General features: G+C 50.3%; 2 protein-coding genes across 5 annotated transcripts in view; both read right to left on the bottom strand.

Annotated features, from left to right (window-relative positions):
• LOC141741876 (neural-cadherin-like) overlaps positions 1 to 8,902 on the bottom strand; it is an 84,575-nt gene extending 75,673 nt beyond the window's left edge. Inside the window, exons 1-4 of one of the 2 annotated variants that reach the window (XM_074582994.1) lie at positions 7,788 to 8,902; positions 7,507 to 7,585; positions 6,787 to 6,840; positions 6,645 to 6,678 (exon numbers count right to left, since the gene is read on the bottom strand). The gene's annotated coding sequence lies outside the window, so the exon portion shown is untranslated. The remainder of the gene's footprint in view (positions 1 to 6,644; positions 6,679 to 6,786; positions 6,841 to 7,506; positions 7,586 to 7,787) is intronic. The other variant, XM_074582993.1, reaches the window with a different exon arrangement.
• A 175-nt stretch (positions 8,903 to 9,077) lies between these two features.
• On the bottom strand, positions 9,078 to 12,106 carry LOC141741879 (DDB1- and CUL4-associated factor 15-like). 3 transcript variants are annotated; one of them, XM_074583008.1, is made up of 7 exons: positions 11,984 to 12,106; positions 11,449 to 11,546; positions 11,212 to 11,322; positions 10,991 to 11,095; positions 10,783 to 10,914; positions 10,345 to 10,565; positions 9,078 to 9,217 (listed from the first exon to the last, which is right to left on the bottom strand). In XM_074583008.1, the coding sequence occupies exons 2-6, from the start codon at positions 11,451 to 11,453 to the stop codon at positions 10,562 to 10,564; spliced, it is 357 nt and encodes a 118-aa protein (XP_074439109.1). In that variant the 5' UTR covers positions 11,454 to 11,546; positions 11,984 to 12,106; the 3' UTR covers positions 9,078 to 9,217; positions 10,345 to 10,561. The 3 variants fall into 3 exon arrangements, with proteins under 3 accessions (XP_074439109.1, XP_074439110.1, XP_074439111.1); XM_074583009.1 differs by having other exon boundaries at positions 11,887 to 12,098; XM_074583010.1 differs by having other exon boundaries at positions 11,449 to 11,541; positions 11,984 to 12,097.
• Between the last annotated feature and the right edge of the window lie 739 nt (positions 12,107 to 12,845).

The following is a 12,845-nucleotide window of genomic DNA, read 5'->3' as shown; positions in this document are numbered from 1 at the left end:
CCGGCGCGGGCGGGCGGAGAACCGAAAGGGTAAAAATGTGAGGAAAACTCACGGGTTAATATAAGCACGGTTTAATAATTAAAAATTAATCTAAAACAAAAATTAAAAAGGGGAGCGGGGGGACGGGACGGACAAAGAGAGAGGAAAATAAAACCCGAGAAAAACAAGCGATGGAAAGGAAAAAAAAAAAACCACCGCTCACCCCCAACCAACCGATGGCCAGCCAGAAACAGCACCTTAAAAGTTGTGGTACAGGAGAAAAATCAAAAATGGGGAGAGAAAACTAGACAAATGGAGACATAGAAAGAAAATTGTAAAAGCGACAAGGTACAGGAAAGATAGGAAAACAATAAAAAGTAGGCACAGCAAACGTAATAAACGTTGACACAGAAAACATAATAAGCAATGGCATTAAGGAAGACAAGGAAAAAAATAAAAAACAAGGATAGGGCAGAAAAAAAAAGAGACATACATGAAAATATAATGTAAGAAATGACAGGGTACGTGACAGACAGGAATAAATTAAAAAATATAAATAGGGAGCTTGATAAAAATAGACATGGAATGAAAATTGAAAAAGCTACAGGATTCAGGACAGACAGGAAAAAATTAGAAATAAAAACAGTGATTTGGTTAAAGTAGATGTAATAGAAAGAAAAATTTAAAGCAATTGGGTAAAGGATAACCAGGAAAAACAATTTAAAAATGGTAACAGAAATCTGGATAAAAGTTGACATAGAAAGAAAATTTTAAAAGCAAAGATATTAAGGAAAGACAAGAAAAAAAATAAAAATAAGGGTAAGGTGATAGAGACATAGGAAGAAAATTATAAAAGCAGAGGCATTAAGACAAGAAAAAGTTACAAAATAAGAATACAGAGAAAAATACCAAAAGACATAGCAAGAAAATTTCAAAAGCAATGGGGTACAGGACAGACAAGAAACAAATAAAAAAGACAGTGAATTGGTTAAAGCAGACATGGAAAGAAAACTTAAAAAGCAACATGGTACAGGATAGACAGGAAAACACACAGAGGGACAGCAACGTGAATAGACTTTGAAATAGAAAGAAAACTTTAAAGTATGACAACTTTAAGGAAAGACAACAATAAATTAAAAAATAAGAACGGGGGAAAAAATAGAGACATACATAAAAGTAAATTTAAAAAGCAGCGGGGTACACAACACAGGGAAGAATATAAAAATACAGGTGGGGAGCTTGGTAAAAGTAGACACAAAGAAAAGTGAGGAAGCAACAGGGTACAGGACAGGCAGGAGAGAATTAGAAAATAAAGACCGTGAACTCGATAAAAGTAGCTATAGAAACAAAATTTTAAATTATCAGAGTATAGTACAGACAGGGAAAAATTAAAGAAGGACAGGAAAATAATAAATGGAGACATAGAAAGAAAACGTTTAAAGCAACTGGGTACGGGGCAGAGAGGGAGGAATTAAAAAAATAGGGACAGGGAGTCGGATAGAGGGAGACATAGAAAATGTTTTAAAACAAGTAACATGCTACAAGAAACACAGAAAGGAATTAAGAAATAGGAACGGGGATGAGAACAGAAGGAAGCATGGGAAAAAAATGTAAAAAGCGACAAGGTATATGGAAGAGGGGGAGCACAGGAAGTTTTTGGGAGGTGGTCAGGCAGGTGGGCCGGCGCAGAGGGACATGGAAGCGGGCAGGGATGTGGGACAGGGCAGCAGAGATGGACCGGGACACAAGAGGAAGTGCGACTCACCCCAGCTCTGGGCACCAGCAGGAGACTACCACCCCTCCAGTGCCTTCCTCTCTCCCTTCCAACGCTGCGAGGCTGCCCAGAGGCTCGCACCTGCAGCCGATGGAGGCACCAAGCCCCCGGCACTGAGCCCTGTCGGGGACAGCTCAGAATCCCTGTCTCCCAGCACCATCCACACAGGCTCCAGCCCTCTGCCCCAGACATGCTGGGGACATCTCAGGGTGCTGTAGGCAAAGTCAGGAGCAGCCTGGGGACACCATGCAGCCCTGGGGACCCCTGGCTGCCCCTGGGATAACGGGAAATGCCACCAACAGCCCCAACTTTCCATAAATCCCCAGCAGCTCTGTGAGTGCTCTACAGCTCAAAGATGGACCCACCTAAAATGCTACAAGATGGATACGGAGCGCCAGGAAACTCCTGGGAGGCATCGTGACCAGGAGAAGAAAAGTCCCAACAAAACCAGAGAGACAGAAAATTATAGGGAACGTGATGATTAAATCCAGAGGGCACCTGAACCGAGTAAATGTTGCCTTGGAGGCCAGGGAACTAATAGAGGCACGGCTAGAAGGAGAAGAAGACAGAAGAACTGGGCTGTGTGTTGAAGAAGAGCCCGGGAAGACCCTCCCACCGAGCAGCGAGGTTCAGACTGGATCCCCTTGCTTTCTAAACTCCTTCTCAGAGAGGAGTCTAGGCGCGGCTATCTACCTATGACATAAGCTATTCGTGCCCCTGTTCACATGAAAAATATGTGTCTCGTCTCTGATGTAATTGTTCAGCCATTACATGTCCTCTTCGATGACTGGAGTTTTGGTGCAAGTGCTTTTACCTTCTGACCTAGTTTTGTGACCTCTTTGTCCCATCTGCACTTGTATCTCATCCTTCTTCTGCTGACTCAGGATAGAATGGTCCCTTTCTTCATTTCCACGAATTAGAGTTCCCTTTCCTTTGATCATAACGGTCACTCTAATTCATAATGTTAAGCATTTAATGTTACTTCTACAATTTCATTATGTTAGTTAAGTTACAATGTACCAAAGTCAAACAAAACTACTATCCATCTTTCTTGGACTAAGCAGGCGTTCAGCCAAAGTTTGCTATGTTGCTAGGTTACATCTTGCAGCCTAAGGCTTCGCCAGTCTAGGTACTTACGCTAAGCAAAACTTCGGTGTCCAACACCGGGTCACAGATATGGAGTCGGGAAGCCTTCTGAGGGAAGGAGAGGGGTGTGCAAGGTCCGCAGCAAAGCTGAAGATGTGCTAAGGGCAACCTTGAAGGCACCTATAGCTGTTGTGACACCATGAGAGGGGTCCCGAATGGGCCAGAGAGACCGAAGAAGGTACAGGGACACGAGGAGGAAGTCCGGGGGGGATTGCAACGGAGTACAGATGTCCTCAGGAGGCCGGGGACCAAATGGAAGCATCCTAGATGGCACAGAGGATTGTAAGAGGGCTCTGAGGCACAAACAAACCCAAGGACAGGTTTCTGAGGGAAAGAGCTCAGACATAAAATTTTATAAGCAACAGGGATTAAGAAAATAAGGAAAAAAATAAAAAGAAACAGTGAACTCAAAACACGTAGAAAGAAAATCTAAAAACAAAAGGCACTAAGGAAAGACAAGAAATAATTAAAAATAAAGACGGTAAAGGAGATGAATGTAGACAGAAAAATCTTAAGCGCATCCATGATTAAAGAAGCAAGGAAACAAATTACAAAATAACAATGGCAAACTAAATTGGAGACGTAGAAGGAAAAATTAAAAGGCAACAGCACTAAGGAAAGACAATAAATAATTTTAAAATGACAGCAAAGTGAACAAAAGTAGACATAGCAAGAACATTTAAAAAGCGCTAGCCAGTAGGATAAATAAAGAGAAAATATTACAAAATAGGGATGGTGAACAAAAACAGATACAGAAAGAAAATTTTAAATGCGACGGCAGTAAGAAAAGACAAGAAATAATTAAGAGAAGATAAGGAATAAAGACAACAAACAGGATAAAAGTAAGAAATTTAAGAAGTGATGGGGATTGGGGAAACAAAAGGAAATAATTAGGAAATATGGACGGCAAACTGCAATGGAGATGTAGAAAGAAAATTTTAAAAAGCCTCTGCATTAATGAAATATGAAAAAAAATTTAAAAATTCAGCAAACTGAATAAATACAGACAATGAAACAAAATTTTAAAAATAACAAAGTAGAGGACAGGCAAGAAGAATTAAAAAACACAGATGGAGATCTGGGTAAATGGAGACACAGAAAGAAAACTTGGAAAGCAACAGGGTACTGGCCATACAGGTAGGTAGCAAGTTAAATAGCAGGAGATGGAGTCGGACCAACAGCCACGGGCAGAGGACAACGGAAGAGGAATCGGGGGCGGAGCAGAGGGAGTCACTGGAAATACAGACAGGTCGCTGGGTAGAGGGAGACCTACAAATGCAGTTTTCACAAGCAATAGTGAAGAAGGCAGTGTGGGAAGAATGAAATAATAGCAGATGGGGAGCTGGGAAGGCAGAGGCGCAGAAAGGAAACAGAGAAGGGGACAGAGTACAGGGTGGCATTGGCAGAAGAACAAAAACTTTTGGGGAGCCAGAGCCTGGGACAGACAAGGACGCAGGCAGAGATTGGGAGAAGTGTGGCAGGGAAGGGCGCGTGACTCACTGCAGCTCCTAGCACAGGTGGGGGACCTTCACTGCCCAGAGGCTTCTCTCTCTGCCCCTTCCTCCTCCATGGTGCTGGGAGCCTGACCCTTGCCCGCCTAGGAGCAGGCAGTGGGTGCCTCGATGCTCTTCTCCCACAAGGCATCCCAGAGGCACAGTGGCTCACACATGTGGCAGACTGAGGCAGTGAGCTCCCAACGCTCTGTCAAGGGTAGCCAGGAGGGATCCTTCCTCACCATGGGGACTGTCTGCTCCTTGCTGGAGGCAGCTGCCTGTGGAACCCCCTTTATTTCACTCCTCGCCCAGCTCCAGCAGGCAGGCTTGCCCAGGCAGCCCCCTCGGCACAGCAGGGACAGCCCCATCCTCAGCCTCCCTGGCTGCACCTGAGCCTGGCCCAGCCCATCCTCACCTCATGGGTCTCACCTCGGCTGGAGCCCATTGGAAACAGGGACCATTGCCAAAGCCCCACAGCACATCACCCTCTCCCTTGTGCCTGTCCCCAGCAATAAGCTCTGCACGTGGCGGGCTGCAAATGCATCAAGGGGCACAGAGGAGGCAGGAAATGTTTATTCCTTAGTGTGCATAAGGAATCCCAGCAATGAGTTGGCTACAAGGATCAGTGCCCAAATGCAGCAGGACAGAGGGACAAAAGGGAAGAGAAAAGGAGGAGAAAGGACAGAGGGACATAGAGAAAGGGTGTGGGACAGGAAGCCAGGAAACAGGACACCATGAATAAGAGAGGGGTGGGGAGTAGGACAGCCATGTGGAGAGAGGCGAGACTGTACAAAAAAAAAGAAAAACCAAAAAAAACCAAAACCAACAAGAGACAGAGAAATGGAGGAATAAATAAGAGACACGGGGACCAGGAGAGAGAGGTGGAAAGGACCAGCAGGACAAGAAGACAGAGACAAGACAAGGAGCAGGGGAAAAGAAACATCATCAAGAAATAAAAAATAAAAAAATAGAAACAGGGACCCAGACAGTAGTACACATTGAAAGAAAATTTCAAAAAAGCAACAGGGTACAAGAAACATAAGCTAAAAATAACAGTGAGATGTAGAAAAAAATTTTAAAAGTGACAGGGGGCAGAACAGAGAGCGAAGAGAATTATAGAGATGGCTAGAAGGAGACATAGACACAAAATTGAAAGGCACAGGATACAAGTATCATACCCAAGAACTAAAGATAGGTACACAGAACTGTATAGAGAGAGACTGAGGAAGATAATTATGAAAAGCAACAAGGTACAAGAAACATGGGAAAGAAATTAAAATTAAGTTGGAAGGCAGAGAGAGTGAAAGGTAGCAGGAAAATTTTTAAAACTAACTGGGTTCAAGAAACATAAGCAAGAATTAAGAAGAAAGGGGTGGAGAGGAAGAAAGAAAGTTTCAAAAGAGATAGGGTACAAGAAACATAGTCGAGCATTAAAAAAAAACAGGGACAGGGAGCGTGATAGAAGTAAGCTAGGGTGGATTGACCGTGGCTGGCCCCTGGGTGCCCACCAAGCCACTCTATCAAGACAGGGGAAAAAATTAAAATGAAAAAGTCTGTAGGTTGAGACAAGGACAAAGAGATCACTCAGTTATTATCACAGGCACGACAGATTCAACTTGGGGAAATTAATTTAATTTATTGTCAATCAAATAACGCAAAATAAGAACAAATCTAAAAAACACCTTCCCACTACCCCTCTTCTTTTTTCCTGGGATTATCTTCACTCATCCTGCCCCCGAGCAATGCAGGGTAACAGGGAGTGGGGGTTGTGGTGACAGGGAGTGAGGGCTCCTCCCTCCTCCTGCTCTTTTTCTGCTCCAACATGGGGTCCTCCATGGGTTGCAAGGGACTCTGCTCCCAGCCAGCGTTGCTGACGGGCTCAGCTTTGACCAGCAGCAGGTCCATTTCAGAGCTGGAACTGGCTGTGCCCAACATGGGGGCAGCTCCTGGTGTCTTCTCACAGAACCTACCCCTGCAGCCCCTGCCCCCCACAACTCAGCTAACAAAACCTTGTCACGTAAACCCAGTACAACAGCGATCGGCTATAGAGCAGAGAAGGGACGGTGAAAAATAGGGAAAGGGAGCCACAGGGGAACGAAAACAGCAATGGGCTACAGACCAGAGAGGAGGAGGCAACAGGGAACCAGACAGAGAGAAACAAAGAATAGTGATGAGCTACAGGGCTGAGAGGGAGGAATTAAAAAAGGTGACAGTGAGGTGAACAGAGATAGACTGAGAAATACCAAAAAAACCTCAATAAGCTGCAGTCACCAGGTTCCTCTTCATCTGCAAAACAAAAAGAAACCACAGCTCCGGCGGTGACCACCATGAGAGTAGATGCCAACCTCTTCCACAACACCCTCATCCTCAGAGGTGCCATGGCAATCCGCTCACCTGCTTCACGCTGATTCCAGAGTCAGAGGCTGCAGCAACAATTATTTATGGCACCTAAGATACCAACAAACACAAAATTACCATTGCATTTCTGTGAAATCACCAGTCCCATGCTCCTCCTTGATACTATCCGGCTCACCTCAAATACAAGAGACTAGAACAGACCAGACCCTGTCAACACCCAAACCCAAATGCAAAACCGATATGACAAAGACTGATGAACCTGCCTCCCTTTCCTAGCCAAATCCCAGCGCCAAAACTTTAGAAATCCCTTCTCTTCTCCTCAGCTTCAGGGAAGGATCCCCACCTCTTCCTGACAGCTCCCATCCTGTATTTGCAACCCTGAACCCCCTGCAGCAGCCACTCCTCAGGTGCTGCTCTTCTGAGCTGTGCCCTGTGTTTGGCAGGCACCTCCTATCTTCTGTCTTCCCACAGACTCTGGGCTCTCTACAGACCCACAAAATAAGCGATGCCCTGACACAATCTACGAGGGGCCTGCTGCAAGCTGCAAAAACTCTAGGGACACCGTGGCACTCTTTGGGCGATGGGGAAAAGTGACGAGCCATGCCATACCCTGAACAACACCATGCCTTACCTCCCTGCTGCTTTCTTGAGAAATGCTGAAATGCCATGTGCAGATGCACACACAATGCTCACCCTAACCCCTACAAAATAATCTCATCATCAACCCAATTAAGAGAAACAATATCAGCAACTTACGCAGCATACTGCAAAACTGGTGAAAAAACCACAGCCCCATCTTCAATAAAGTCAGGAACTCTAGGAAAATGCAGCACTCCTAGAATAAAGGAAAGCATGCTATTAAACCATCTGGGCACCCCCTAAACACTCATCACGAAGTTACTGACCTGAAAAAAAGGAAACAAAAAAGCAGCATACAAGTCAGCTTTCTACTAGGCAAGCGGCTGGATGTTTACTGGTCCCGAAGGCCTTAGCTCAGCCTTCTCACCTCGGCCTCTCTCAGCGCCAAAACAACGCACCTGCCCAAGCACCTGCGCCCGCCCCAGGGCCGCGCCCAGCCGAAGGCCCGGCACAGCGCCGAGCCCCGGGGCGCCCCGCGGCAGAACGAGCTCCCGGGCCCAGGCTGCGGCTCCCGCACCCGGGCCCTGCCCACCGCCCAATCCCCTGGGAAAGGGGCGGGGACAACCCCACCACCGCCCCCGAAAACACAAAGGCGGCGACGAGAGCAGCCGCTGCTTTCCCCCGGCCTTCAGTTCCCGGCAGGCAGAGCGCCGCCCCTTTTTATTTCCATCTGGGACTCGCCTCTGGCGATTCTCTTACTACTTTTGTGTGAGTTCTGTCCAGTTGTTGCTGTGGAGAAGACAGTTCTGCAGGGGTCGCTTTATTTTTACGATCTTCAGATATTTTTGTGGTTAACTGTTAATCGTGTTTTATGGTTTCGGAAGAGTGCTGGAAGCATATGATTTCCAGAAGACTGATGAGCATTTACGGGGTCCTGGAGGACTAAAGCGCCATGGAGACGCGCGTCGGAGGACTGAGGAGGCGCTTCCGGGGCCCTGGAGGACCGTGGGGCCGTAGAGACGGAGACCTGGAAAACTGACGGGGGCGCGGTAACGCGTAAGAGCCGATACTGGAGAGCCGATGGCGCTCTCGAGGCCAGGCGGGCGGCACCGATCCCGCTCCAGGTGGCGCGGAGCTCGCCGCAGTCCCGGCGGTCCTGCTTCGCTCTTCGGACGCCGCCGGACCGGCCTCCGCGAAGCCGCGCACGCGCACACGCTGCGGAGCCAGCGCACAGCGCCGCCGGGGGCGAGGGCCAAGGCGGGGCGGGGGCGTGGCCACAGCGCACGCGCGGCTCCCCACCTGCAGGACCAGCCTCCAGCCGCCGGGCGGCAGCACCCGCTCGGTTATCCCGCTCCCGGCGCGCATGAGGGTGACGAGCGGTGACCGCTCTCAGCCCGCTTTAGTCCAGGCAGGGACCAGCTCTGCCCTCTCTGCATTCGCAGCCCAGGCAGCGACAGACAGCGCCTCCGCACCAAAAACCTGCGGCACAGGGGTTCTGCCCCCGCAACAAGCCCCAGGGACACTGCATCGCTCCGTGGGGGGCACCAGGGCCGGGGGGTGTTGACAGCAGTGCGTCTGCTGGAGATCAGGGAGGGAGGCTGGGCTGATGCCTTATCCACAACATAAGAATTGGTGATTTTGGCTTTCAGTATTAATTTTTTTTTTATTTTTCCTTTCTGTCTGCACAAGTCCATATATAGCACAGACATTTACACTCATGCATCTATTTACACACACACACAAATATATATATTTAGGGAATATATGGGCCGTAACCAGAATCCACGCTGATGGATCCACTGCCGCAGCTACAGCCCTCGCACTGCTTCTGCTGCCACCACTCACCTCGCTCACAGGGTCGATGCAGCCGAGAGGGACGGGTAAAAGCCTGAAGAGCAAAAGGAACAATAAAGAACAAAGCTTGGTCATTCACTCCACGCTGAAAAGGTGTGCCTACGTTTACATACACTCATTAAAAACACTTATACTCTAAGAGTATTTGACTTTCCTCTGGCACCAGTTTAGCTCGCACAGCTGGGAATTGATACCATTACACTATCTCTCTCCAAAACACATAGTTATAATTGGACTACAGGGTTTTTTGCATGCCACCCAAGGAGGAGGGACATTGGGCCAGCTGCACTGCTCAGCGTTGAGGGATATTAGTTGTTTAATGTAAATAAGTAAGTTTTAGTGAGAATAAATTACTTAGGATTATAATATGGTGTGATTTGTGCTGTTTGCCTAGCTTTATTTAGGAGGAGTGACTAGATTTGCTGAAGCCTTTATGCTGTGACAAAGTTATTTTCCTTAGTAATTTTCATAGCAGCTGATGCAGTGCTGTGTTTAGCCTTTAGTATGGCAAAGTGTTTTGGTATCACAGTGATGTTTTGGTAGTGTTTTTCCCAAGTCTGAGACTCTTTGGTTCTCCATGTGCAAGTACAGGTGCAAAAGGAATGTAAACCAGAAGATATGGATGCTCCAGCCCTCGTCTAAAACTGCAAATCAACAAAATAAGAGCCTGCCTGGACACAGGGAAAAAAAAAACAATCAGGTGTTAGAAGTCCCTAACCATTGGGCTAAAAGACACTTGGACAGTGTGTGAAGGGCACATGAGGGGCGGGTGTAGAGAGCACAAGGGTATCATTGCCCAGGGATTTCTTTGTTTGGAGTCCTTCTCTTTGGAGGCATCCAGCCTGGGCTGTTCTTGCTGCTGTACCTTCCAATTAAATTAATTATTTTATAAAATTTGGCACCTGAGACACTGCTGTGGGAAACCGAGGGTCAAGCCTGAAGAAGGAGGAAGTGCACATGGGAGTAAGTGCGTGTGTGTGCGACACCATGAATGGTGTGTGAATGCTTGGGCAGCAGCTCAGGTGCTACTGAACTGCCAGGGAAATGTGCCACTGACAGTGAGACAGAAATAAAGTACTTCAGTGCGCTCTGTCAAAATATTGGGGGGAAAAAAAAAAACATCATTCAGTTGACTCTCTTTTTAAGGTTTAGAATAAATACCTTCCTCAATCTCCACAGCGCCTTGTAGCACTTTTCTTCTTTTCCCTCTCTCTCATCCCATCGGAGCCCCGTCTGTCTCTGCTATGCAGCGCTCCGTTATCCTTCTCTCTGCCATCCAGGGTGTCCCCACTCAGTTCCTCTCTCTCAGTCATCTGTCATTTTGCCAAGATACACCGGTGGGCTCTGGCACTCCAAGAGGATTTGGTAGGAGCTGGTGTCACCTGGTGGGGGAAACAGGGGGTCACAGTGGTTCCAGGGGGTCCTTGAGGCAGGCCCCAGTAGGGTGGGGGTGTCCTGGAGGGTGTGTGGCAGGGTTCCAGGGATCTCCAGGGGGTCCCAGAAGGCTCCAGGGAGCCCTGGGGGAACACAAGGGACCCTAGGGTGTCCTGGAGGGCTCTGGGAGGGAGCGTGGGGGCCGGCAGCACAGTAGGGGCTCACCCTGGTGGGTGAAGGCTGTGCCCCGGCAGCTGGGGAGGGGGGTGTGTGGCTACAGCACTGATGTAAATGTCCCAGTGGTTCTTGTTGCTCATCATCATCACATTGACAAGGAGGCTGTTGGCAGAGCCGGTGCTGTAGGGGAAGGGGGACAGTGAGGAGGAGGCCCCTGCTGGGGGGCTATATAGCAGTAGAGGTGGGACGCACTCACTTGAAGCTGAAGACAACAACCTTGGAGGAGTCGCTGGGCCACTCGCAGACTGTCAGATACAGGTTGCTGTAGGTCTCCTCATCCTGGAAGAGGAACCTGCCACACCTGCAGGAGCAGGAACACAGTGTGGGAGGGGGACAGCCACTGAGCTACCCCAAACGCTGGGGGAGCTCCCAGGAGGAGGAGGGAAGGGTCCACCACACAGGGGAAGGATATGGTACCAGCTTGAGCTTGCTCTGGACGTTGAGCTCACACCAGTCCAGGTCATAGATGTAGGAGGATAAATCATTGTCACCACTGCTGCTGGTGTAGGAGAGGACATAGCAGCCACACTTAGAGAAGACAAGGAAGATGTCCCAGGGTGGGGGGGATGACATGGGACATGGCAGCTCCAGTGTCACCCCCCTGGAGATAAGGGGGCCGCCCCCACTAGCATCATCTCCATCCCAGAGCCTCACCTCATTCACAGAAAGTCCTCAGCCAAGATGCTCTTCAGGGAGATGCAAATGTGTGGGGGCAGCTTGTGGAAGAGCCGGGGCGAGAGCTGCCCACTGAGCTGGGAGAAGGGTGGTGGCACCGTCAGGGACCCCCAACTCTCCCCCCCACCCCCCCAAAGCACCCCCCCATCACCCTTCAGCCCATCCCCATCTTCCCCTCACAGCGCCTGCCCCAGCTCAGGGCCCACTTCAGCCCACCTTCGGCAAACTCAGGGTTCCCTCAGGTCCCCCGACCCTCCCCAAACCAGGTCTCCCCTGAGGTCACCCCCCTCATGTACCCCCTCAGCCCACTACAATATTCCCCCTCAGGACCTCCCGCCCTCCCCCTTATCCCCCCCACCCTCCCGTTCCCCCTCAGGCTCCCCGTTCCCCAGCCCCCCCCTCAGGGCCCTCTCTTACTCCTTCAGCGCCCTCCATCCTTCTCGGCGTCCCCTCAGCTCCCCCGTCCCCCCTCGGGGGCCCCTCAGGCCCCATGCCATGTTCCCCGCTGCCTCACCACGTGCCCGTGGCGGCCCCGGCTCGACTGGGGACCCGACCGCCGGGCCCCACTTTCCGCCCGAGCCGCCCCGCTCTGTTTTCGAGCTGGCCGCCATTTTCCCCTGGCCTCCTCTGCTTCCGGAGCGCCCCAGCCCGCCCACGCCGTGCGCCCATCGGACACAGCCCCAGCACCCGCCCCCCTCCTTAAGAAGCCCCGCTTCATTAGCCCGTCGTCGCCGTCAATCCCCACCGCGCCCCACCCCGGCGAGGCAATTTGACCAATCGGAGCGCGGCACCCGCGCTGTGATTGGCCCATCCTCCCGCCCATCCATCCGGAAGCGGTTGCCGTGGTGAAGACGCACGGGGGCGGGCGGGGCCGCCAGGCCGTTGCCGTGGCGACGGGGATGCGCGGCCGAACCTGACGGGGGAAGGGGATTCACCCAAACCCGCCTTTTTCTCGTTAAAAATGTTATAGATTTGTGTGCGATAGCACAAAATAAACCCGTTGCGCGCCCCCCCCTCCTCAGCGCTCCCTGGGGTCCCTGAGGACGGGCGGGGGTCCTGCAGCTCGGGGGGCACCGGCCGCAGCGTCTGCGTGTGGGCCGGCGCCCGCGGGGGGGACACGTCGCGGGGGGGTGACGAGGAGATTCCGGGGAGCTCTGGCGAGTTGTGGAGGCGCCCGGCGTCGGCGCCCGGGGGGTGTCCGCCTTCTTCCCGTCTTCCCTCAGCAAACTTTCTAATTTCTATCGAATGTGACGTTCATGTATGAGATAATCCTGCTGTCAGCTTGCATCGAGTGTCCGGGTCTCGCTCCTGCTCATCCCTGCACCTGGCGAGCTCGAAAACACCGAGACCTTGAAACACGCACACCATAGCTAGCT

This window comes from Larus michahellis, chromosome 4, assembly GCF_964199755.1.
Source record: "Larus michahellis chromosome 4, bLarMic1.1, whole genome shotgun sequence".
Classification (NCBI taxonomy): domain Eukaryota; kingdom Metazoa; phylum Chordata; class Aves; order Charadriiformes; family Laridae; genus Larus; species Larus michahellis.
The sequence above is the reverse complement of the archived record's forward strand: the minus strand, read 5'-3'. Positions and strand labels throughout refer to the sequence as shown.

Bases quoted from the DNA above. Each gene is read 5' to 3' on its own strand.
- LOC141741879 (XM_074583008.1), bottom strand. The intron at 11,096-11,211 runs GTACCATATCCT...CTGCTCCTGCAG, and splicing joins TCCAGAGCAAGCTCAAGCTG to GTGTGGCAGGTTCCTCTTCC. The intron at 10,915-10,990 runs GTGAGTGCGTCC...CTTCCCCTACAG, and splicing joins GTTGTTGTCTTCAGCTTCAA to CACCGGCTCTGCCAACAGCC.